Source organism: Neodiprion lecontei, chromosome 1 (genome assembly GCF_021901455.1).
Source record: "Neodiprion lecontei isolate iyNeoLeco1 chromosome 1, iyNeoLeco1.1, whole genome shotgun sequence".
NCBI lineage: Eukaryota > Metazoa > Arthropoda > Insecta > Hymenoptera > Diprionidae > Neodiprion > Neodiprion lecontei.
In genome coordinates this window covers 3,838,910-3,861,997 of record NC_060260.1, presented here as the reverse complement: position 1 = coordinate 3,861,997, position 23,088 = coordinate 3,838,910, and the positions used below count along the sequence as shown (strand labels likewise).

At 44.5% G+C, this 23,088-nt stretch overlaps 2 protein-coding genes across 4 annotated transcripts in view; both read left to right on the top strand.

Annotated features, from left to right (window-relative positions):
* Nucleotides 1-217: 217 nt before the first annotated feature.
* On the top strand, nucleotides 218-5,822 carry LOC107218794 (uncharacterized protein C1orf194 homolog). Its single transcript, XM_015656807.2, has 4 exons — nucleotides 218-379; nucleotides 4,004-4,266; nucleotides 4,343-4,483; nucleotides 5,195-5,822. Exons 2-4 carry the CDS (start codon nucleotides 4,039-4,041, stop codon nucleotides 5,393-5,395), a joined length of 570 nt encoding a protein of 189 aa, XP_015512293.2. The 5' UTR covers nucleotides 218-379; nucleotides 4,004-4,038; the 3' UTR covers nucleotides 5,396-5,822.
* A 227-nt stretch (nucleotides 5,823-6,049) lies between these two features.
* LOC107218801 (pituitary homeobox homolog Ptx1) overlaps nucleotides 6,050-23,088 on the top strand; it is a 40,480-nt gene continuing 23,441 nt past the window's right edge. The window contains exon 1 of one of the 3 annotated variants that reach the window (XM_046729835.1): nucleotides 6,050-6,385. In XM_046729835.1, the coding sequence (XP_046585791.1) occupies nucleotides 6,292-6,385 (94 nt within the window). In that variant the 5' untranslated portion in view covers nucleotides 6,050-6,291. Of the gene's footprint in view, nucleotides 6,386-19,600; nucleotides 21,804-23,088 lie in introns of those variants that run through there. The other 2 variants (XM_015656815.2, XM_046729834.1) reach the window with 2 other exon arrangements.

The following is a 23,088-nucleotide window of genomic DNA, read 5'->3' as shown; positions in this document are numbered from 1 at the left end:
AAAAATTGATCGCATACGTATATACTTACACACGCACACACACAGAAGTCGATCTGAAAATTATTGGCGGTGATTGTTTGAACTTAAAAACGTGGAACTGTAGCGGGAACTCGTCTTTTCATTTTTGGCGTGACCACGATAACATCCATTTTTCCTCTGAAAATAAAGAAACGGGAAGTTGAAAAAATCCCCGACGTCAGAGGGAAAAATGCCTAGGAAAAATTCACACCGTAGGATAATACGATAGCAGAAATGATGCCGGGACTCTTGTGAAAATCGCAAAGAGGACACTGGCGGACGTGGGTCACTCGGGTCTCTCGTATTTGGCGAAGGTTCGGCGACGGAGGAGGACAAAGAGTGACCGTCAGGCAGCGGTGCGGTAGGTATTCAAATGGTAATTCACCCGCGTCTAATATACCGTCGCTCGTACCGTCGGCCCGACGCCTCCTCCTCGCCTCACGCGGCCACGAGAATCAAACCAAATATTGGCAATATCATCACCCCACGTACGAATGCCCATTGTTACCCCTATTGTGGGAACGCCGAACGATGTCCGTTTGAATGCCCGATTCTACACTCGTATTGCAAACACCAACACCAACGCCGATACCTGAGCGTACCCCGTTAGAGGATTAGGGACTCGGGAGATGATCCCTCCTTACCTTCACCGTCCGGGGATATCGTTGCTTGCGGCATTTGACCGCAGGTAAGGGATACCGAGGTCGATTCTGTAAATTATTTACCCTTACGAAAATATTTTAAACAACGAATCGACGCCGGTTGCTGAAACTTGTACTTTCCGAGGTTAACGGGATAAAGTAACAACAAGAACAAAGAGGGAATTATTATTTCTTAATTATACCGGATAGGTCGATCTGATTCATAAAAAGTAAACAATGGCGAAATACCGTATTAGGTAGATACTTGAATTATTACTATTTTTTTTTTTTTTTTTTTATTCAAGTGCTAGGATAGATTCATTTTTTCTTTTCCAATTTATTTTCTTTAAACGAATCACTGGCTGGTACAGAGATTTATATCTCGTGTTTATCCACGGCGTTTGCGCGCAGGAGTTTGTCAAAGCCGCGTGCGGAGACACGCGTTCCGATTATACGATTACGCGTGTCATTTCGCTCGGGGATCTAGTGGTGCGATACACAGATAGGTACAGACACGATCCACTGACGCGAAAGATTAGCCAATTCCTGGCCCGTAATTGGTGCAGCTGTCGATTTTACCCGCGTTTAGAAGGTATACAAGTCCATTTTCTGCACCGATATAACTGTTTTTAAATCATTCAGAGCGTCATTCGTTTGCGCCAATTTCAAACCTTCAAGCTTTAAAATAACATTGATCACAGACGATCAATGAAGAGTTACGTAGATAGTAGGTGATAAAAATATTCAAGACGGCGTGAAAAATTTTTTTCCTCGACACGTGATTTGGTGCAGCATAAAGTTTGAAAATTGTTTTAATCATCGGGGTTGGCGGAAAAATATGGTACACGTATTGTAATCGTGGTTTCTACGACATTCAAGTTATCGACGATCGTTTACATCGTACGTAACTACGCGGGCCTTTGTTCGCTGGTTGCAACCTGCGAGAAATTCCCGATGTAATATTTATCGTATTTTCCGGCATTAAAATGTGATTTAGCTCGGATGCCCGTCACCAGTCATCGGTTACCGAGGCTTATTCGAATAAAGATCTCCCACGCGTCGTCGGGCGAGGGCGTGAACCCGTAACCGGGTTTCTAGGACCCCCGTAGGGTCGGCCTTCGCGAACAATGAGAGGCGGTAAGAATTAAGGGCCGGTTGCCCAGGGCACGCGTCGGCACGTGACTCTAGCCGCTTTGTACAAACAGCATTATGCATGCCTCGCTGCGACATAAATTACATCAGGTTTTAATATCGGACTGAGCAGCGCACCGCGGAAAAATAGATACCAAGTAGGGACGACGAGCGCCAAATTTTTTGGTTTTTGGTTTTTTCTTACGCGAGGCGGGATGAGCTCTGGAGATTTTTTTTTTTTTAGTTTTATTTATTTTTTTTTGTTTTTTTTTTTCCTCACGCGGTTCTCGGCCTCCTCAGAACCCGATACCGGTCCGCTCCACTTTGTCGATCAAACTCCGGAAGTTACGCCGAGTCGCCCCGTCGTGACTGATGGACCCCAGGCAGAGTCGGCTTGAATGGGAGCCGAAAGCCGCGTCGAGACAAGACTGAAATTTAAGAAAGAGATTCGGTATTTGCTTGCGGAGAATACATATCCTGCGGCATTTACGTGCTACGGTACCTATCTCTTTCCTTGTTCAATTTTTGTTTTTTCCGCAATCTTTGAAACTCCTACGCAATAAATTTTCGCCTGTTTGTAATATTTGCATGTTAAAATTACGCGGGTTAATGACGTCCGTACAACGTTTTTGCCTTATTTTTCGCCCGGTCATTCCCGCTGCAGCCTCGTCGGTTATTTTTAATTATTTTTTTTTTCCATTCTCTTCTTTTTTCACCCTCCTTTTTTTTTTTTTTTTTTTTCTCTCTTTACATTCAAAGTAAGCAAAAGCTAAGTAGTCATAATGCCGGTGCAAACAGACAGGTGACATCGCGAGGTCAGGCAAACAGACACTCGTAAATCACGGCGGGAGGCTGGAAGCGAGTCCTCCTCCTCCCTCTCTCCTCGCCCCTCTTTTTCTTCCTCGTATACGGTAATTACACCGCGTATGCATGTATTGGTACGTGCCCACCTGTATTCTGGTCATAAACACGTGAAGGAGGCGCCCCACGAGAGGGAAGATGAGAGAGAGAGAGAGAGAGAGAGAGAAAGAGGGAGAGAAGGAGAGAGTTAACGAAATCAGAATCACCGTTGCGGACATCGTCGCACAGCTTCTGCTCTTTTATTCCTTATGTAATGTTCTTGTTTTTTTTTTCCTTATTCCTTCTCTCTATCTCTCTCTCTCTCTCTCTCTCTCTCTCTTTCCCTGCATGAGAGTAACATACCTCGCCATGATATCTCCCAACGTGCATTACACCATATACCAGCGAAGAGTCGCTATCTGACTAACAGTCCTCTGTTTGCTGCTACCTTGCTTGTCTCTTTTTCAGGAAGAAAATATCTTACCTGGGTTTGTTGATCCTTTGCCTAAACTTCGACGGCTAGAATGAAACTCTGTTCCTTTGTACCATCTATTTACAAACTGAAATGAGTTTTAATTGAGGATTTCATAGCCGTAATAGAAACCTTTGGAAGTTTTCGCATCTTGTTTTGTTCGTGATGATAATAAGAAAAAAAAAATTATAAAAAATAGGGTATACAAACAGCTTGTTCTTGAGTCGTGAAGAAGATTGAAGAAATTTTTTCCAAATTTGAATATCTAAATCTGTCAAGATTTTGATTGCATTCCTTTGCTGCTGTAGCAATCAAATTACACAAGTGAAGATAATTTTATGTCTGTCTGCAAGCGTTACACGCATACTGTGGTTATATTATTTTATGGTGCGCGTATATAATCCGTTGAGTAATCGCTGCACTGAATTGAAGTGCAGGGAAAAATTTTTTAATACCTCTTCGAAACTTTGACGCAACTTAGCTTATATAATATACAAGACTTTGTTAAAATTCTCATATTTTTCTATTTTACTTGTAATACTCTACTTGATGAATATTCCGTGTAGATTAATTTCTTCACACACACAAACCATATCACATAATTATTGATCCAAGTATGAGACCTCGATATTTGTTTCATCTTTTGCTTAATTCCCGTAACACGAGGTGTGCAACAATATTGGCTGTAAATATCGACCAATTGTGAACCGCGTCGGAATTCGGCTGATTTCAGTCGAGTAGCCACAGCAGCCAGCTGTCTTTTAAAATCGTGGTTAAAATCTTCGTTACCGGGAATGATTAAGGGATATTCTAATATTCGGGATTGTCAGACAGATGTTATTTAATTTTATGTTGTTTTTTCTTTCTCCCATTTTTTAATCGATAATCATTTCCCCGAAAGGCACAAGGTACCGAGTCCGGAGAACGCAACGAATCATGGTCGAAATTGAAGGACGGTTCAAGACGACGCTCGTCCGAAATCCCTACGCTGTTCCAGACGTCGCGCCACGCGAGGGATCCTGGACTTCACGGGGTCCGATCCTCGGCTCGAAAGTTTCAGTCGACGATCCAAACTGGTACAAACGACTGAAATCCCACGAGAGGCTCTTTGCTCATCACACTTTGAACAGCGTACGGAAGGATCTTCGCCTCGTGAGAACCAAGGTGAGGACTTTTACCGAGTCTTCGTTACATACACTCGCTGTGTTGTTTCGGATATCGAGTTTCTATTGCGTTTCAGGTGCCGAACGACGCTCTGGACCTCGCGCTGAGCTCGAGCTACGTCCACAACGAGGATTCGATGGTACCAAAAGCGTACGTTTGTATGCAGCCTGAGACATTGAAGCAGGAAACGTGGCGTGTCCTTCGCAATCAGATTAAGGTTACGATATATTTAATTAACCGTCGGTCTTGCGAGATAAGATTTGTGTGAACGCGGAGAGACGGTGGCTTGAAATGATGTGTAAAGAGAGAGAGAGAGAGAGAGAGAGATAGAGGGATGTCACGATGGGCGGAAATAATGATCAGTTCTCGGGTTTATTGAACATCTATTGCGGTTTGAATGACAGGCCGAAAAAGATAATGTAAATTTTGATTAAACGGTGCTGAAATTATGATATTTTTAACGGACTAATTGACGCTATTCATCAATTTCAGGCAAGTGTCAACTCTGTACTTTGCATTCCGTTTCAATGCTACACCAATAGTTAATCCCGAACTGATTTCTATCGATACAATTTTTCCTAAGATGTTCTACACGCGTTACGTATCGGTTGTAAAGATAATACGTTATATCGGTATCAATAATTTATGGCTGTGAAAAAAAAATTGGAATGCACGTACTGTGTTTAAATTAAATTATTGCCAACAAAAAGAGATTAGATTGTAAGATTTGACAAACGCCGAAGAGTCGAAACGTTCTGATTGGCTCCGTTTTTGGGGTGGGGCTGAATTTTGAGGTAAAACTCTTGTCGCATATCGCGATTAATTTCTGATCGACCATTTTCTTTCGTATCGCAAAGTTTATGCGAGTAATGCGGATAAGACGGAATTCTTCTTTGTGGTTACGTGTAACTTTGAGCGTCTCGTGCAGGTATACACGAAACTTCCACCGCGAATTGGCGAGAACCTGTACTTTGGGGGTTCGAAAACAGACGACGGGGAGAATCCGGGGGGTGGTATCAAGCGAAGAATCCATCCCAGTAGCCTCAAGTTAACGATCGAGGGGCCTCACACCGATCAAACGAACCCTGGCTTCACCCGCAAAATCGACGGAACCTTGTACAGCATTTAATTGGATCAGGACGCTTTCGATCGGAAGGCAGCAGACATCGTGCGACGAGTGTATCACGTACGAAATTGGGCATCTGCTTCTTTATCTTCGCAGCATATGTACCTATATGTATACGATATATGTCGGAATTTGACGATTGTCAATCTAATTTGTACATCAGAGAGAAGGGCCAGGTACTAGATTCGCTTGGTCAAAACGATCGTCGTGATTCATCGTAATGTACTTTCGAACAGGTCAAACAAATTTTCCCTCCTACATTCGTATTGGGACTACAGTTTTAATGAGAAGGAATCGTGTATACGTTTTTTTCCTGAAACGCGGAAAATGACAACTGAAAGATAGGAAAGAGGAAAAAACTTGGAAATGTGGGAGGAAATTTCTGTACGAATATAGACATTTTTAAGCTAACTTTTGGTTTTAACTTTGGAAGAATTATTTCCGTCAAGATTCATGGCTGCGTTGTTAATATATTATTGTCTTCTAAACAGCAGCCTCCGGACTCGGAGCCTCTTTGCAGTCAACGCACGAATTTACCCGGGCTGAATTCGCAGACCTAAATTACAGCCTGAGTGGGTTCAGGCTTTGGCCGAGAAATAGGAGACAGAGAGGAGAAAAAAAAAATTATCCGACAGTGAGGGGTGGTACAGGTGGGTGGGCAAGCAACCCCGGTTTGTTCGAGTTTCGGGGCAAGGTGAGGCAAGGCAAGGTGAAGAGTCACCAAGGCGGAGCGCAATCATGGCTGGATTAGGCCTATGTATGAGGTTGAGAAGGGTGGAGAGAGAGGGAGAGAGAGAGAGACTCGGAGCTGGGTGGTTGACGAAGGTACGGAGGGTTGGTTACGAAATGGTGAGAAGACCGGGATGGGATGGGATGCGATGGAACATAAATGATATTCCATGAGGAGCATATGCGGGGCAGGACGGGGGTGCAGGACAGGGACAGGACTGCGGAGCAGCAGGGTGCTGGTTTATTACAAACAAGGATTACCGGGTAATGGGACATTCTCCCTCCCTCTCTCCCTCCCGCCCTTCCTCTCATTCTTCCTTGCATCCCCTGAGCACTGATCGTTGTGCACTGACTCACGCGAAGCAGCGAGAAGGGTCGTCGGTCGGTGGTAGGTACTCGGAACTCGGGGACTTTCGTAGTATAGGGACATTGTATAATACCGAGACCTCATCTCAGATCCGAGATACCATCGCTGGCTGTACGGGTCAATTTGTCGACACGATCGGATAAAATTATCGCGTTACCATGGATAATTCAATCACCTTGGACCTCCCCCCCCCCACCCTTGCTCTGAAAAAAAAAACCTCGGACATTTGCATCTTTTTTTTCACGCACCGCGTCATTTGTTCGTAAAGTCGAAACGTAAGAAGTGAATTGGGGATTACTTACTTGGATTTAGCTACCGCAAGAAGCTTACTCTGACTTGTTCTTCTTACATTTGGACGATTTCTTCACTGATTTCTAGTCGTTTGGACAATCCGAAGCTATAGCCAGTTTTGCGAACGTTGAAGGTGTTTCGATGCGAAAGAATAAGATAATTTTTTTAGCTCGAAAGAGTCGCATGGAAGAGACTTTTACCACGCGTACGTCGGTTTACGACCGGATTGTTTTACCCCAGAGGTGGAGGAAGGTGACGGTGAAGGGAAGGGAAGAAAGGGAGAGAGAGAGAGAGAGAGCGTCGTATGAGCCAGCTAGCAAAGGGTCTGAGATCCGGGAGGTTTCATTGGTCGTGGAGAAAAAGTATCCGCAGCCATCCAGCCCAGCCAGCCAATTACTTGGGCCAGCGGTTTTATTTCTATTTAATTCTTATTTAATTTACTTTTTACGGCTTCCTGCACCCTTATACCTCCCTGCAGGTTAACGTTAACGAAATGGAAGACGATTTCTCCTCGCTTCTCGGCGTTCGCACCGCGTCTTCACGGAAAGAAGAAGCTGTAAGGTCCGTTCGGGGTGCCGATTGCGGGTCTCAATTTTATCCCACATGTGAAGCAGGGCTTCCATTTCATTAAACTGTACCTAGATTCGTTTTCTTCTCAATACACGTGCAGACATTTTGCCTTCAAAAACTTTACTTAAGAGGTAACACCGCGATTTATTTTGGGAGCATGGAAAAAGGAATGGAATCTCTTTTTAAAGGGTTTATTTAACACATATCGAAGTATGGAAATAAAAAATCTTATCATCATTTCGATGCAAAATGGTGGCGACAGAGCCAATCTTTGAAATCAACTATTTTTTTGAAATTTCTTCACGGAAGGACGGATTTTTCGTAAAGTACAAGACCTGGAACAAAAATTATATAATCTACGTACTATTGCCTATGGAAGTACGTAGGAGTTTTTTGTTTCAATCAAATATGGTAGAAATGGTGTAAGCATAAAAAAAAAACGGAATTTTAAAAAATACCAGAGTAATGCTACCCCTCAATTCTTTTTGGCAATGTTACGTATGCCTGGTCTAACGATAAGGTGCAGCTAACGCCTTGCCGATATTAATAGACGAGGAAAAATTGTCTCGTCGTTAGCGATGCGGCGATACCTGCGTTCGCGCATAGATGGACCGAGATGTGCGAGGTGGAAGAAAGTGGTTATTTGACGGTTCCGTGGAGAAAATAACGCCTATCTCAGCCCGGCTTTCTCATGCACGCGTGCTTTTCGTTGGGAGAAAAGTCTGGGCGCGCAAGAGGCCTCGAGGTATCCGTGGCAAAGACTCGTTGATCCCCTGGGATGGAGCCGTTATCCCATTGGAGTTGTTACATTATATTTATCAGCATGGTACACACCGTAGGTACGCCTTAGGGTCCGGGGCTTTCTGCCTCGGCACCTTGTCGTTCTTGACTTTATAACATATTGAAAAAGTAGGGTGAAATGAAAAGAATACAAAAAGACCGAAAAGAAAGAGAGGTACGAGATAGCGTCTGATTTTCCGATTCCCGACATCGTCAATCCGCACACGAGCTTTCAATTATCATTCGCGATTGCGGGCGGCGTTGTACGTAAGGAAATTTGAAAACGGGATATCTTGAAAGTTCGAAGAACGTGCTCGTTCGTTGAATAAACAACGCGTTGTATACCTAAATGAAATCAGGCTGCCGCTCTGTGAAATAAAAATAACAATTGACAGGGGGTAGGAAATGACAAACGGGATTCGGTCGGCCGTCGAGCTAGCTTATTTCACAGAGCTTATTTTATAATTTCTCTTCAATATGTTCGCACGCCGCCCGAGTGTTTATTCGACATTTTAAAATTGTTTTAAAACAACTTTGTCGAGCCACCACCACCCCTCCCCCTCCCTCCCTCTGCTCGCTTATTCGTCGGAGGGTTGAGATGCTCCGCACACTCGGCTTCGAACGCGCAAGGGTTCCTCGACCTGTGGGAAAAACTCAAATTACAATGACTGCACTGCTATTTGTCAAGAGAGTTTGAACACTGTGTCCGTATTGTGCGTAGACCGTAAGACTCGGGCTCATTCACTGCCGGGCGAACTTAAAACCGCTGGGGGAATGTTTGTGAAAAAAATGAAAGTACAAAAACTAACGGTGGTAGTTTGGTTTTCCATTCGAATATACTTTACGTTTTATTATTCTCTTTTACCTCATTTTATTTGCTGTTCGATTGCGCGTACGATGCTCGCTTTCTCAAAATAATATACATGTACGAACCGTCGGGCATGCTTTTTGGCAAATAATTTTGACTTGAAAAAAACAATTGTTTACTTAGGAATATCACTGTTATAATTGTAGATACACTGTACTTACGTGTATCGTAATTTTGCTTCGGCCGCTAATTAGGCAGTCCTAATTACAGGGAATGTGTGAGCCATCTCGTTGAACCGGAGGAGCGTGCCGGATCGTCGAGCCAGGGGATCAAAGCGTGCCATCCGCGAGAGCGAGCCAAGATTACCTCGAGGGTCTCTTCGCCCTCGGATGCCGGGTTCTCTGTCGCCCTCCTCCCTTCCTTGCGCCCTTGGATTACCTAAAATAACACTCTCGCCGTCCTCGCGTACGTCCCGATTTTATTGTCTACTAAAATGGATATTTTCGTTGGCATAATCCCGACGTGCAACAGTTTCGCCGAGTATATACTCGTATATAAGGTACAATAATACCTGCCGCTCCGTTGTTTTTTCATTCCTTCGTTCCTTTCTCCTCTTCCGTCACGTTCCGCGCATTTCCCGAAAGCGAAAATTTCTATTTGTTTCTCGTTTTTAATTTACTTTTGTTTTCTTCTTTTGGGGGGTAGTTTGTATTATTACACCGCTGAACGAAAGAAAAAAAAACAAAACGCTATTATTTTTTGCCTGGTCCGCAGAGACTTTGTGCACGTGATTATTACAGGTATGCTAAGTGATATCAAACGGGCGAGAATGACTATTTTTCGAAAAAGTTTGATTTAACAGTCAGGAGACTGATGTTTCAAAATTGAAAAAAATCTATGATTCCAATTACTCGGCTAATAAAAAACCGAAACAATAGTATTTTTTAACGATAGTGATTACATGCGAAACTGTGTTTCGTTTAATTGTTAATTACAATGAACGTTTGAGAAGATAGGTAATTTTTCTAAAAATTCGAAATATCGTTCTGATTTTTACGAGAGCAAACCTTATCAAATGAAACTATTTTCTCTTTCATTAGTTGCGCAGAGGAAATAAAAATTTGACGTTTAGAACTCAGACTAAAGATTCGTGTGTGGACCGGTGTTATGAAAGTCGCAAAGTGGAAGAGAGTTATAATAATTGTTTATAACAAGTGGCAAAGATTTGAAAGAAATCATTTCCAGGTACGATACATTTCAACCTTCTTCCGCCCAATTCTTCGTCCTCGTAAAATCGAGATGCGAAACTTGGACCGATCGCATATCGTACGATACGTCCTATCGGGTTTTCGCACGCGCGAGTACCTACGTGTATCGGCATCGCACTAATTTCCCGGGACCCTTATTTGACGCGGATCCATGAGGCGTGAAATAGTCAGATTATACGTAGAGTGAAACACGCGTGATAGGCGAAGGTTTGGAATAGGAGGCGCGGGGCGAACTGTCACTTTGCTCGCCCGTCATAATTGTTACGTATCCGGTGGATATGTTATCCGTCACATTTTCCACCTCCGTGGTTCGTTGAGTGCGCGACTAGGGTGGCCGACGGCCCGCGGAACTACCCTAGAAATAAGGGCGCGTGGCCGGGTTCCCACGTATCCTCAACTTCCTACGCACGGTTAAACCCCCCTCCCCTCGGCTGATATCGCGAAGCCCAGCTTATACGTGTATAATCGCGAAAAGCACATCCTACTTGTCGCGAAATTTTTGACAAAGGATACATGTACTGTATTTTTTACAGTCGGGGGAATTATAAAATCGGTAAGGTTTCGTACTGCAGACGCTTATGCAAGAATTGAAAATAATATAATTCTACAATTTTTCAAGTTTGTCTGCGCGTTGGGAGACGTAGCAAAAAAAAAAAAAAATAAAAATGTAATAAACAAATAAAAAATTATCCGTCATACCGACTGTTTCATTTTCCATTATACTGCCGCCCGAAATTCTAAACTCGTAGAATTTAAAGTATGGTTTATATACCGTAACGTAAATATTTGTAAGCTGACTATAAACAGAGAAAAAAAGAAAAATAAGTAGTAAAAAAGTGCTGACTCAAAAGTTTAAACGCTATGCCTATACAGATAACAACGAATCGTCAAACCGTTATCGGGAACAAATAATTTTTTTTTTTTTTTTCCTCACCGCTGCTGATCGCTTCCTCGGTTTTTATGTAAGGATATGAAGGGGGGGGGGGGGGGGGGGGATTTGAAATGAGAAGAAAATAAAGAAAAAACAATTTATTTTTTTTAAATACTCGGGTGGAATGGCCATCGAAGGAGAACTTTTCACGGTACACACAGTACATTACACAGTACCTAACTCGTACATTATACCTGTGTGTAGGTATATAGGTAGGTGTACATACGCGTCTGAAAGCAAGCGCGGCTGCGTTTCATCATTCCAGTGGTATTTGCGTAGCGCGTGAAGGCGCAAAGAGCGATAGCGTCGCGATGCTGTATAAACGTGTGTGCGTGTGTCGGTTTGTTTGTGTGTAAAAAGTGAGCGAGCGAGTGCGAGCGACCGAAGCGAGCTAGCGGGGCCCCGATAAAATTTTATGACCTGTCAGTCATTTTCGAGCCAAGTCAGGCTTCCAGGGTGAAATGCACGCCTATCATACGCCCGCTATCGGGGACGAGATCGTCGGCGCGGTTCGTTGTCTCCTATACTCGATGCTAAATCGCCGCATCTATCGCGTACACATATATACAATATGCATAAATCCGCGGTGAATAAATCGACCAAGAGGTTCTAACATTTTCACCGACGTATGGGTTTAATTAAATACCATCCGAAAGAACCTCCCGCGCTATAGACGTATGAATATTTTCGTATACAATAATAATAATAACAAGAACAAGAACAACAACAACAACAACAACAACAACAACAATAATAATATTTTGACCAAATTTTTCTGCATGTAACATGTATATTATGAGAAAAAGTATACGTAGGTACGTACGGCGAGAAAAAGGAAAAATATGTGAAGCGAGGAAACGTTGTCGAGGAGAGAGAAAGACGGGGGAAAGAGGGTTAAGGTCTATGAATATTCCCCAGCTTGCCCGCAGCTAAGAAAATGATGAACGAGGAACCGGCCACGGACCCGCGTCTCTTCTTGGATCTATGGCCGTGTACAGGATACGTTTATACGCCCGTCTTTGCGGTGTGTGTGTGTGTGTGAGAGAGTTAGGTTTCCCCCAGGTTCACCCCCCCTATCCGACCTTCATCCAATTCCTTGGAAAATATCCGAGAGAAAAACCCCTTGTGGAAGAAGAGCGGTACGCCTCGATTACTCCGAAAGTATGCCGGGGGTGCGAGGCGAACCGTATCGAGTTTCTTAAACAATTTTTACCCCCGCGGCTGCATCGCAATTTATCAAAATCAAAATGAAATATTGAAATGATCAAATTTTCTCTGCGAGGTATTATTGTTATGATTAAATTTTTTTAACGTTATTTTTTGTTTTTACACAATTTTATCACACCTCTGAGGCGTGGTTAAATTTTGTTAATCGCGCGAAGAAATGTTCGGGGAAGTTATTAGATAGCGATAATCGATTGACTTTACTCTTTGAAAAACGCTTTCTCGGTCAATGATCGGAATTATATTCCGTGATACGCGAGGCTTTGAATTCTGGGATTCAAACGACGAGTAGTAAGAGTACCCTGTTGGGTCAGACGCTGGGTTTTCTGACAGAACGCAGAACCCGCAACTTATCGTATGATACGTAGAATTAGCGAAACTCTGTTGTAACCGTATGCGGTGGAAAATATTAACTAAAAGCAATTTGTTTCGCTGAATATATTTACACGATATAAGGCACGGATAAAAAGTTTCCGTATGCACATGCGGAGTATAATTAATAAGCTTGCCGGTTGTAAGGTAATCATGTGAGTTGGGGGTAAATTGATATTGTTATTATACGTCGTTAATATCGCGCCGCACGGTGTTACGTATAATACATTTCCATTTATATATTATATGTTTCACGTATGTTTATTCGGACACAACGTACCCGCGGCGAGCGCCGAGCGAAAGGTGTAATTATTTTTCGTACAAAAGTAAGATAATCCTTTGTTGCCGCGCATCTATACCTACACGGAAATATAATTTGCAACGTTAGGTAAGCCTTGGCGTAAGTTAATGACGTCGTCCATATTCGGCTTCGCGATTCGCAACGCGAACAGCATAAACTTCGTTGCAGTTATTATACGAGGCGCATTATCCACACAGGAGAGATTAGCTGCAGGGGTCATTACAGAAATCTATCCCTTACCATTTTCCTGGCGTACGTTATAATACGTACGCGTGTACCGTTGTATATGTATAATAAACGCCGCATCGAAATTAGGTATCGATATAAATCGTCGAGGGAATTTACAAAAAATTATATCGGTCTGACCCGCCGAGGAATACCGATAATTATTTCGCCAGACGGGTTTTTTTTTTCTTTTTTTTTTCTTTGTCATCGTAACGCGCTACGCGTATTTTTGCCACGCGAATAAGATTTTTTTTTTTGTTTCTCACCTTATCGTACGCCTACTTGCGAATTGGACTTTTGATACTCATTTTTACCGCAATGACTTGCGTTCTTCTCTGTATATGGCACCCGCTTAATCTTTATTACGTTTGTTGACGCGCCTTTGATAGCATCGAAAAATAGCCACAATTAACGACCGCATGATCATCGTCACTCGGAGCAAATTTTATTTCGCTCCCCCCCACATTTTTTCTTTGTTTTGCAAACATTACCAGATGATAAAGAAGCGAAACGAAACGTACCCTACAGCATGCCCTAGCAATCTGCCGTATAAAATTTCTTCAATGCCAATCATTCTCTCAAATATAGTTATTTTTTGCTGCTTCATCACAGGCCTCGAATTTAATTGTGACGATTAACACGTCGCCCGTCTCTAAAAATATACGCTTGTAATAATTTAACGATAAATTAAATTATACTTTAATTATAGCGATTCTTATCTCGTGGAATAATTATGAGTATAATTTCTGTTTGACATTGGAAGTTGATCGGTAAGAAATTATGAACCGCAATCAGCCAATGCGAATTGTTTTTAATTGAAGTTTGAATTCTTGTGGTAGCTGTTGATCGAATCATTTTTATTAATCTCTGAAAGTAATATCCAGCCAACTGTGCGTATACATATATTGCACAAAAGGGAAACCATCTCCGTAACGTTGCGTTCATTCGTGCGAAAAACGTCGAGGTTCACGTTTTGCTTAAAATTTGTATGAATTATTGAATATTTTTACCATTGCGTATTTTGGATAAATACGATCAGTGGCGAAAATTTGAAGAATTACACGTTAAGCGCCAGAGGCTGGTGACTTTAATGTCGAAATAACAATCTCTGATTCAAATATACTTAGACTGTAACAATATTCTCAGATACGGTATATTGTATACATGTATAAAAGTACTATGATCGAGAATCGGAAAAATAATTTGAATGAAACTGAAAAATTTAATGTAACGCAGGATGAAACGATACTCGGAGCACCACGTGGTCGAAAAATAAATTCATCATCTACGACCAGGGGTGAAATTGCGCACCTGTACGGGTTGCAGGTACGAAACCGGCTGTAAGAAACGCAACGGTACGTATAATATATTCGGGGTGCAACGGACAACGGAGGTCCGCAGGGGATGAGTCGAGGAACAGGTTTATTCGGGGTGGTAGTTTCGGTCACGAGAGAGCCGGTACGCAACAAATTGACAGGTAGAAGAGGGTGTCCACCGCGCACTGGAGGTGCCTGCGACGCCGACGAAGAGCATCCCCGGGAAAAAATAGAGAAGAGAGTCACTTCCGCGGCTGCCATGTTGGCCGGAATGCCAGGCGCCGCCCCGTCAGACGGATTTCATTGGCTGGTTACGGAAACCGCGGCGATATCAGGGACCTTCGCACACGCGTTCGTCGCACCCACACAACCGAGTCGTCGGCTCGAGGAGAAGGTGCGCGCGACGCGGATCGTCCGCTGGCACGTGCAGCGGCGGCAAACGAGAAGAGAGTTATTTTTCGAAACTCTAGGGGTAGCTTGGTTTTTCAACCCCTTGTTGTTGTACCTGAAACGGTTTTTCGGGGCTTTATTCTTCTCGGGGATTCCAGGATTCCGCGCGCGAAATTTGTTTATTTATTTTTATTCTTATTTCTTTCACACGGAGCATGGAACGGCTGGACTTATCGCGCGGGTGATTCTTGATTGGAAAATCCATTTGTTTCACGTATAATGATATGTACGAATATACTCGTCGATCACGGTGTAATTTATAATATCACGTGTATGCGTAGAGATTGCATGGAATGATAACGATTATCTCGAGTGTCGTAAATCGTAATGAAATTGAAAAATTGATATTGGCAAAAATAAAAAGTACACAAAGAATGATACGAATTTTATATTGTACCTACGCCGATAAAAATGTTGCGGTATCGATGTGTAACTTTTAGTCCAGTGACAGGTCGTGTCCTTCTGCGTTATTCAAGGTTATTTTTACTATCATAGAATAGTCATTGCTTGATTTTTTTTAGGGAGGAAAATAATTCGTATTAAATTCTTGAGGCGTCGTTATCGTTATCATTGTAATTCGGATTGGTGTAGAAAATTTGTTTGAACTCGTCTTTTTTTTTTTTTTTTTTTAGGAAATAGAAATGGAAAAGAAGCGCGAGAAAAGGAGAGTGGAAAATTATAAACTGTCGATTTTTCTACTAATAAATCCTACCTATTTACCTATGCTCGATAAAATTGCACTTAGATATTTGATGGAGATATTCCTGATGGAGACACCTTCCCCAAACTTGTGATTACAAATTTAACGATTCTTTACACGGTCGAGGTTCGACTAACGATCGTCACATGTCAGAAACTTGGAAAAAGTCGCGGCTGATAATAAATCCCTAGGGATAAAATAGTGAAATAAAACGACGCGTGCACGTACACTAGTTCGAAATGGATAAAATTTGATCGACTCTTGCACGATAGCTTCATTTACTCCAATTTACTCGAATTTACTCGTACAGTATTACACATATACACATTTATATATACCGAGTTCTATTCACTATATTTCTTAGCCGGCGATGCCGCCCCCGAAGGGATGGGGGGTGACGGCAGTGCTTTGAAGAACGAGAGAACTCGAGCTGGCGAAGAGAGGCGAGGAAACGGAACGGGCGGTGGTGGAGGGCTGAGGGTGGGTAAGCGGGGGAAAGAGGAATCCTGGCCTATGGGAAGAGAGGAAGCGATGGTGTAACGCGTATAACCGCGAAGCGCGGAGACGTTCTCTTTGTGATTGAAAATTGATGGACTGGAATCAGGAGGAGGAGGGAGGCAGAAGTCGCGAGGGGTGAACCCTGGGGAGAAAGGCGGCTGCGAGATAGAAAAGAGATGACGTTCAACCGCCGGCTCGTTTATCAAAACACCCGAGAAGACAAACGCACCCCCTTGGCTCGCACACTCGAGCGAATCGGTTCGCGATCATTCCCGCAGCTTCTTCCTCCTCTTTCGTTAGGAGGTATACAGGTATACCCATATCGAAACGGGGTGACGTGATATTTCTTCTTACCTCCCCGATTTCCGGCCGCAACTTTTCTCTGCTCGAAAGCTCGAGCTCACCGAGGTTCACGGCGAAAGTTCAACCCTTGGGATGTAATCAGGCGCTTTGTTATTGTAACTCGGGAGTCTGTCTGCGGTGCTGCCGTCGGACACGACCTGCGCAACAATTTCGAAACCTGGCCCCCCGGTTCGTTCTCGGACACGGGGCTAATACCCGTCCTAATACGTTTGAATCTCCCGTAATTTTCCGTGGCTTCTGAATTTTTTAATTAAATTCGAGCGTTTTTTGACGGAGACCCATCCGCGGGTTATGACGCTCGCTTTTCTCTCTCTCACACTTTCTCCCCGTTTCTATCCCTCCCTCTCCCTCTCTCTCTCTCTCTCTCGCTCCGTTTACCCCCTCCACGTGTTTCTCCCACCACTCGTTGCCACCTCCATCGTCCTAAAAATGAGGGGATGAAATTCCGCTCCGCCCATTCGACCACCCACGTGATATCACGACCCCTACTTCCTGCCCCCACCTGCGGAAAACAGAACTCCGAGCTAACTTTGCACCCCCGAATATATACACACGTAGGAGATTTCTTCGACTATTTCTTTCCCCGGTTTCTCGACGACTTTATGCATCGTAAAAATGATATAAAATTTGTAAAGACGAAACGGCGTAACGACACGACGCCCAGCTTTCGATTCACGCATTCGTATTTACGCTTTTTATACACGCGTGAAACGGTTACCGGCGTCTTGACACACGTACGCTAGAAACTAATATTCACCTAAAAATCATTATGGACCGGCAGACGAAACAGGTGTTGTACAGATTCTAATGGAAGTATTACACAGGCGAGCGAAGATAAATTCTCTACAGTGTCGTTAAATCGTAGGTTTTTGCAACAGCGCGAGAGTACGGCGTCAGATTTTCATATACCTTAGGTATATTTTATGATAAATGATTTCTTGACTCGCAAATATAATATCCTGATATTAAAACCTGTGATGTAACAAAGATCTCGGTGTAACGAGGTAGTGAAAGTATTTTTAGCACGTTTTCGGAATTGAGGAAACAGTCCCTTGTCCCGAAACACACCGTAATACCAAGAACCTTGAGCCCTGATTTGGGTGAAACAGTTACAGCCAACAAGCCTCGCACGGATCAAGTTTGTTCCTCTTCTCTTTTTCCGACGTTTTACGACGTCTTTGCAATAAGTCTCTTTATAGCTCTGCGCGTCACTCCGTTCATCCCTCGCGATGTTCGGGTGCTCAGGTTTAGGATGAAAGCGCATCGGATGTTACAAATTCTGAGAAATCTCGTGTTTTCGAGAAAGGATGAGGGAAAATATATGCAGTTACAAGCCGGTGAATAGATTCTAGAGACCGAATTTAATTATAAATCAATTACTGGTGAAATTGATTTTCAAGAGTAGAATAATTCTGCAATTTAGTCGTGTCGTCGAGTTTGCGAACTATCGAGGTGAAACATTACATCGATTAAAATTGTCGTAAAAATCGTTTACTTCGTACAACGTCACGGTTGCTCGTGTAACATTGTACCGTAACGCGAATATTTTCTTCTCTTTTGTTTTTACTAATATACACTGACGTTGTATAATCTACCTTTACGTCAGTCAAAGTACACGACGATGAATTCTGGACAATGGCTGCGTAATTACCTACAGCATACGCGCGGCAGATTACACGTATACCTGGTTCCAGTTGAATTTCAGCTCCGCGAAGCGTGGCGTTATTACAGGCGGTTAATTATCGAGCTGGCGAATAATTATCACGCTTGCCAATAATCAAAGAGCCAATAATCAGTGCGGTTGGGTAACACGGGGCGGCGTTGGAGCTTCGGGAGAAGCCAGACGCGAGGGGGGTGAGAAACCGGCGATTCGTAATCCCTTAATTATCGAACTACGACAAGTTCAAACCACCCCTTGCCCCCACCTTCTGCCACCAGGTCGCGCGGAGTCCGCGTCGCGAGCAACGAGCGGAGAGAACAACGCACAATAGGAGGCTGATATATTTCCGTTGCTCAAAAATCAACAATCTCCCCACCCGCGTGCCGGTCCACACGTAGGTACGTACGGATACGTATACGTTTACGGTTTACACCGCTGCAGGTTGACGTACGTCGTAATCGGTGGTGTGCGTGTTATCTGGCAGCGAGAGAGAGAGAGAGAGAGAGAGAGAGAGAGAGGGAGAGAGCGTCGCTCGCAATAACGACGCCGCCCCCGCGAATGGTGGGCGTGGCCATCTCGTCATTTGTCTCTTCTTCGTCGCGGGGCAGGGACGCCGAGGCGGCAGAGTTGCCTGCACGCGGGGTGACGTATGTACTGCCCCGCAAGTTCACCCGAAAAAAATAAGAGAAGAGCCAGAAGAGAAGAAGAACGCCCATTACACCCGCACCCAATCTCCTCACTTCGTTATTGTGTGTATGTATACCTATAACGCGTTTCGACGCGGCGCGATACCGACTTGCCGGGGTTGCGGGGAACGTTTTCCGTCCGGCTCACCTCTCGGTACACGCCGATCGGCAAACCGTCAACGACTCATCCGTGTATTCGAAAAGATCGAGCTTGCACCCGGCGATCTCGGTGTTTTGTCAACCCCTTCCCCTCTCCCGTCTCCAGAAAATTTTACCCCCAAAGTCCCGACAAGATTCGAATCGTCGTAAAGAGATCGTGTTTCGATACTTCGGAAGAATAACCGTCGGTCCGAAGAGTCGAGCTTTCTTTTCACGTATGCAAGCACCGTCGATCGGAAAGCAGCGCGTAGGTACACAATGCAAAGCGGGGGCTGCGGTGGGAAGGACGTTGGGCCACCAGGGGGGAGGGGAGATGTGATACGGGAGGACGAGGTGGAGGGGGAGGAGGAGGAGGAGGAGGAGGAGGAGGAGGAGGCGGCGGCGGCGGTGGTGGTGGCGACGGTAGCGCGTCGAGGCGGGGGTGAGGGGCGGCGGAAGGGGGAGGGGGTGAGAAGGCCAGGGCAGGGACAGGAGAGAGGAGCAGTCAGACAGTCAGGCCGGCCGGCAAGCGAGCGCGCGAGGCAGTGCAGGCAGGAGCCAAGACCACTAGATCTACGCGGCTTACGCGACTTACAGACTTAAGCCGGCTAGCAGTCCGTCGGCTCAAGCAGCTAAGCCTTGCGAAACCCACCTCTATACGGACCTCCACACCTACAACGCGTTACACCCGCCTAGACCCGGGCCACCTACTTCCTAGAGCTACCGGCAACCCACTTCCTGGACGCCTCCTGCGGCCTACTTGTTTGCAACTTACGTACCTAGTTATTTACTCGCGCGTTTCATCGGATACTCGCCTCCGTCGATAACAGTGTTAACGCTGACAGTGAAATTTTATACGCCGGTGTGTCACGCGCGAAAGTTGGGGATTTTTTTAAATTTCCGTTCGGCGGATTGTACGATACGCGCAGCGAAAGAGTTTTGGCGGAAATCGTCGGGGTGACTTGTCGTTTGGGGGGAAGCCTCTCGACGTTTGTACCCGCGGCATATTCTTCGGTCCCTCCACCCCCTCCTTGGCAAACCTCCCTTCCTCACTCCCTACCCTTCATCCCTCGCACTCGCGACGTTCCCTCCACCGCGTCGGTGACTGTGCAAATCCGACACGCCACGTGCACGATTATTTGCAAGTTGGACGGAACCGTCGACGCCGAGTTCTCTCGCCCTCCCCCGCCCCCGACGGCGGTTTGGTCTCAACGAGAAACGGCGGATATCGTCGCGCGCGCGAGAACGGGAACGAGATCGGACCGCGCGACTTGTACTTTGTACACACCTGTGATGATTGACCCCGGATCTTTGCAGTGAGCATCGCCGTCTTTGGTGTTGAACGCGCGGTTGCAGTGTGTCACGCCAGGATATGTAACGGTAGTGCGACCTCCACACCCCCACCATCGCCGAAACCACCACCACCACCCTGAGGAGCAAAAGGAAACGCGTCATCGGGTGTTAGTGCTGAGATTTAGTATATACATGGTGACCGGATGCTACGGGGAGTGCAGATAACCCGGCCTATGACTGTGCCTAGGTTGAGGCTGATATTACGCAACGATTATTTACACCCTTCGATACGCGGACGACGTCTTTTTGCAGTGTCGTTTTATTTATCAATTATTCTCTCTCGCCACGCGAGCCTGTAAATCACGGAAGCAAGTGCGGTGCCCGATTCTGAGATTACCGAGTTGAGAGTGAAAATCAGCCGACTGACAACGTGCAAGTACATCGGCAATTCCGAATTCGTGCGAATATCAAGCTACACGCGTAGATATGTCGGACAGTGTGTTGAGACAGTGTGGCTAAATAAGTATATCGCGATATATGCTTGTCACCTATAAATATATATATATATATATATAACGTATATATATAAACATATATATTTACACGTATCAACACGCGTCGCTGGACGAGATTGGACGAGAGATCTTCGCGTGCTTACGTGCGCGCGACAGCCGGTTCAGGCAATATAATATATCGATACCGGCTGTTGGTTGTTTTTTATTTTAATTTGTTTCCGTTTTTGTTTTTTTTTTTTTTTTTTTTTGTTTTTTCTTTTCGTCATTATCTTTACTTAATTTATTTCTCCTACCATTCGATACTTCTTTCGAATGATTTGCTTTCGTCAGTGTAATAGTGCAGTATCGTTACACATGTTTTACAACGTCTTGAAGATACCGAGATCAGTCGGGTTGCGCTGTTGTTTTAACAAACTGTGGTAAAGCCGCGCCTTTACAGAAGCGGCCCGACAAGGATATCGGGGTGTGGAGGAAATTCTCGTCGATAGAAATATACACATCGACGAGCGTAATAGGCATAAAAGATAAACCGCATCGTTGCAAGAGGCAAACGTAAGGAACTACGCGGCAGTGAAGTGAGGCTAGTGGAACACCCCGGGTGTTCATTCGCAGCAACACGACGCTCACGTTCTACAGCATGGAGCGGGGTGGAGGCGGAGGAGGCCTCGATCTCGCGGGGGGCGGGGGAGGGAACTCGGACCTCTGCCTCCAGGACCTCGTAACGGGATCGGCGACGGGACTCTCGGTACAGCATCATCAGCATGCCGCCGCCGCCGCCTCCATGGCCGGACTCCACGGGGACCATCTCCAGGGGACGATGCATCACCACGACCTCCATTCTACCGGGCATCACGGATCCTCCATGCACCATCACCCCTCGGCTTCCCACCAACTCCATCACGAACCATTGGAGAAACTTAAACGTGGTGAGTCGTTCACAATACCGCAGACTGCGCGAGGTGAAGAAAAATCTTTCTCTAACTTCGAAGGAGTAAAAATTATCGTCCATTTTTCGGACACAATCCATCGGATTTAATCGTTGAGCGGAATTCGTGCAATTTACGATGACGATGTTACGGTTGTAATGGTGAGAGAGGAAAAGACAAAAAAAAAAAAAAGAAAAAAAAATAACGCTCGTAGAATTGGGTAAGGCCGCGACGTGCCCAAGGCTCGGCAACGAGTCGCTTGTTTATGACGTTTTTGTCAGCTGTCAGAGTGAGAGATAAAGTTTCAGCAGAAATAGTCAGATAAGCAACCGCGCGGGCGTCCGTCATCCAAGCCGTTGCTTGCCGCTGACACGATATGCAGAGGTGATAAAAAATAGAGGTGGAATAATAAGTTGTTTGTTTTTTTTTTTGGTTTTTTAGTTTTTTCAAATAATTTTTGTAATTTGTTCATTCTGAAATCTGAAACTTCGTTTCGGCTTTGGTCTTAATCCGACTTTGTATACCAAAAATTGACTGAATTTCTTCAAATGTTACAATATGGTTTGTAAAAAGAACCGACGGCCGTCGCGTAACCCGTACGAGTACCTACTAACAGTATCGTAATTTTACGGAAATGTACAGTTGAACGATGCTTATTTCCTTTGATTTATAATATTTTCAATGAAACGCACGTTTGACGGGAAAATCGTCTTCGTCGTTATTTAGTCGTCAGTTTGTCGAAATTGATTATAGTGCAGCCGTTATAGATGTATCGACGGTACCTTTGATCCTATGTTGACTAAAAAAAAAAAAAATTTAATCTGAAACTCCAAAGCTTCGTTCTATCAATGCTTCGTTCAATAATTGATCGGTATCCGATTGGTATTTTCGACAGGTCTCGATTCGTGTTACACGTATATTACGCTGAAGAATATTTTTAATAATTTTTTGTGTATCGTTTGGCTTACGCCAACGTGTATTGTCCGCGCATTGGTAATGAATTAAAAAATCGTTAAACCTTTTCTATTTGTTATACGGTGCGTGTACTGATGTCGGTTCCCGTGGATAATATATCTAGTCACCGATCAATCGATCGCATCGATACACATACACGTGTTTATATGTATAGAATATAATATCTGACAACGATAGATAATGTCTTCAATGCGACAGCGAAAATTCCAAATATCTTTGCGATTGTACCGATTGTAATCGCTTGCGCGACGGTTATATCTGAATCAGTCAAGTTTGATCTGTGAAAAATAATACATGTACCTATACGGGG

What these genes read in the sequence shown, in the direction of transcription:
- LOC107218794 (XM_015656807.2), top strand. Translation starts at nt 4,039, where the DNA reads ATGGTCGAAATTGAAGGACGGTTCAAGACGACGCTCGTCCGAAATCCC. An exon ending in TTCGCCTCGTGAGAACCAAG is followed by an intron (nt 4,267 to 4,342) that starts GTGAGGACTTTT and finishes ATTGCGTTTCAG; the next exon opens with GTGCCGAACGACGCTCTGGA. An exon ending in TCCTTCGCAATCAGATTAAG is followed by an intron (nt 4,484 to 5,194) that starts GTTACGATATAT and finishes CGTCTCGTGCAG; the next exon opens with GTATACACGAAACTTCCACC.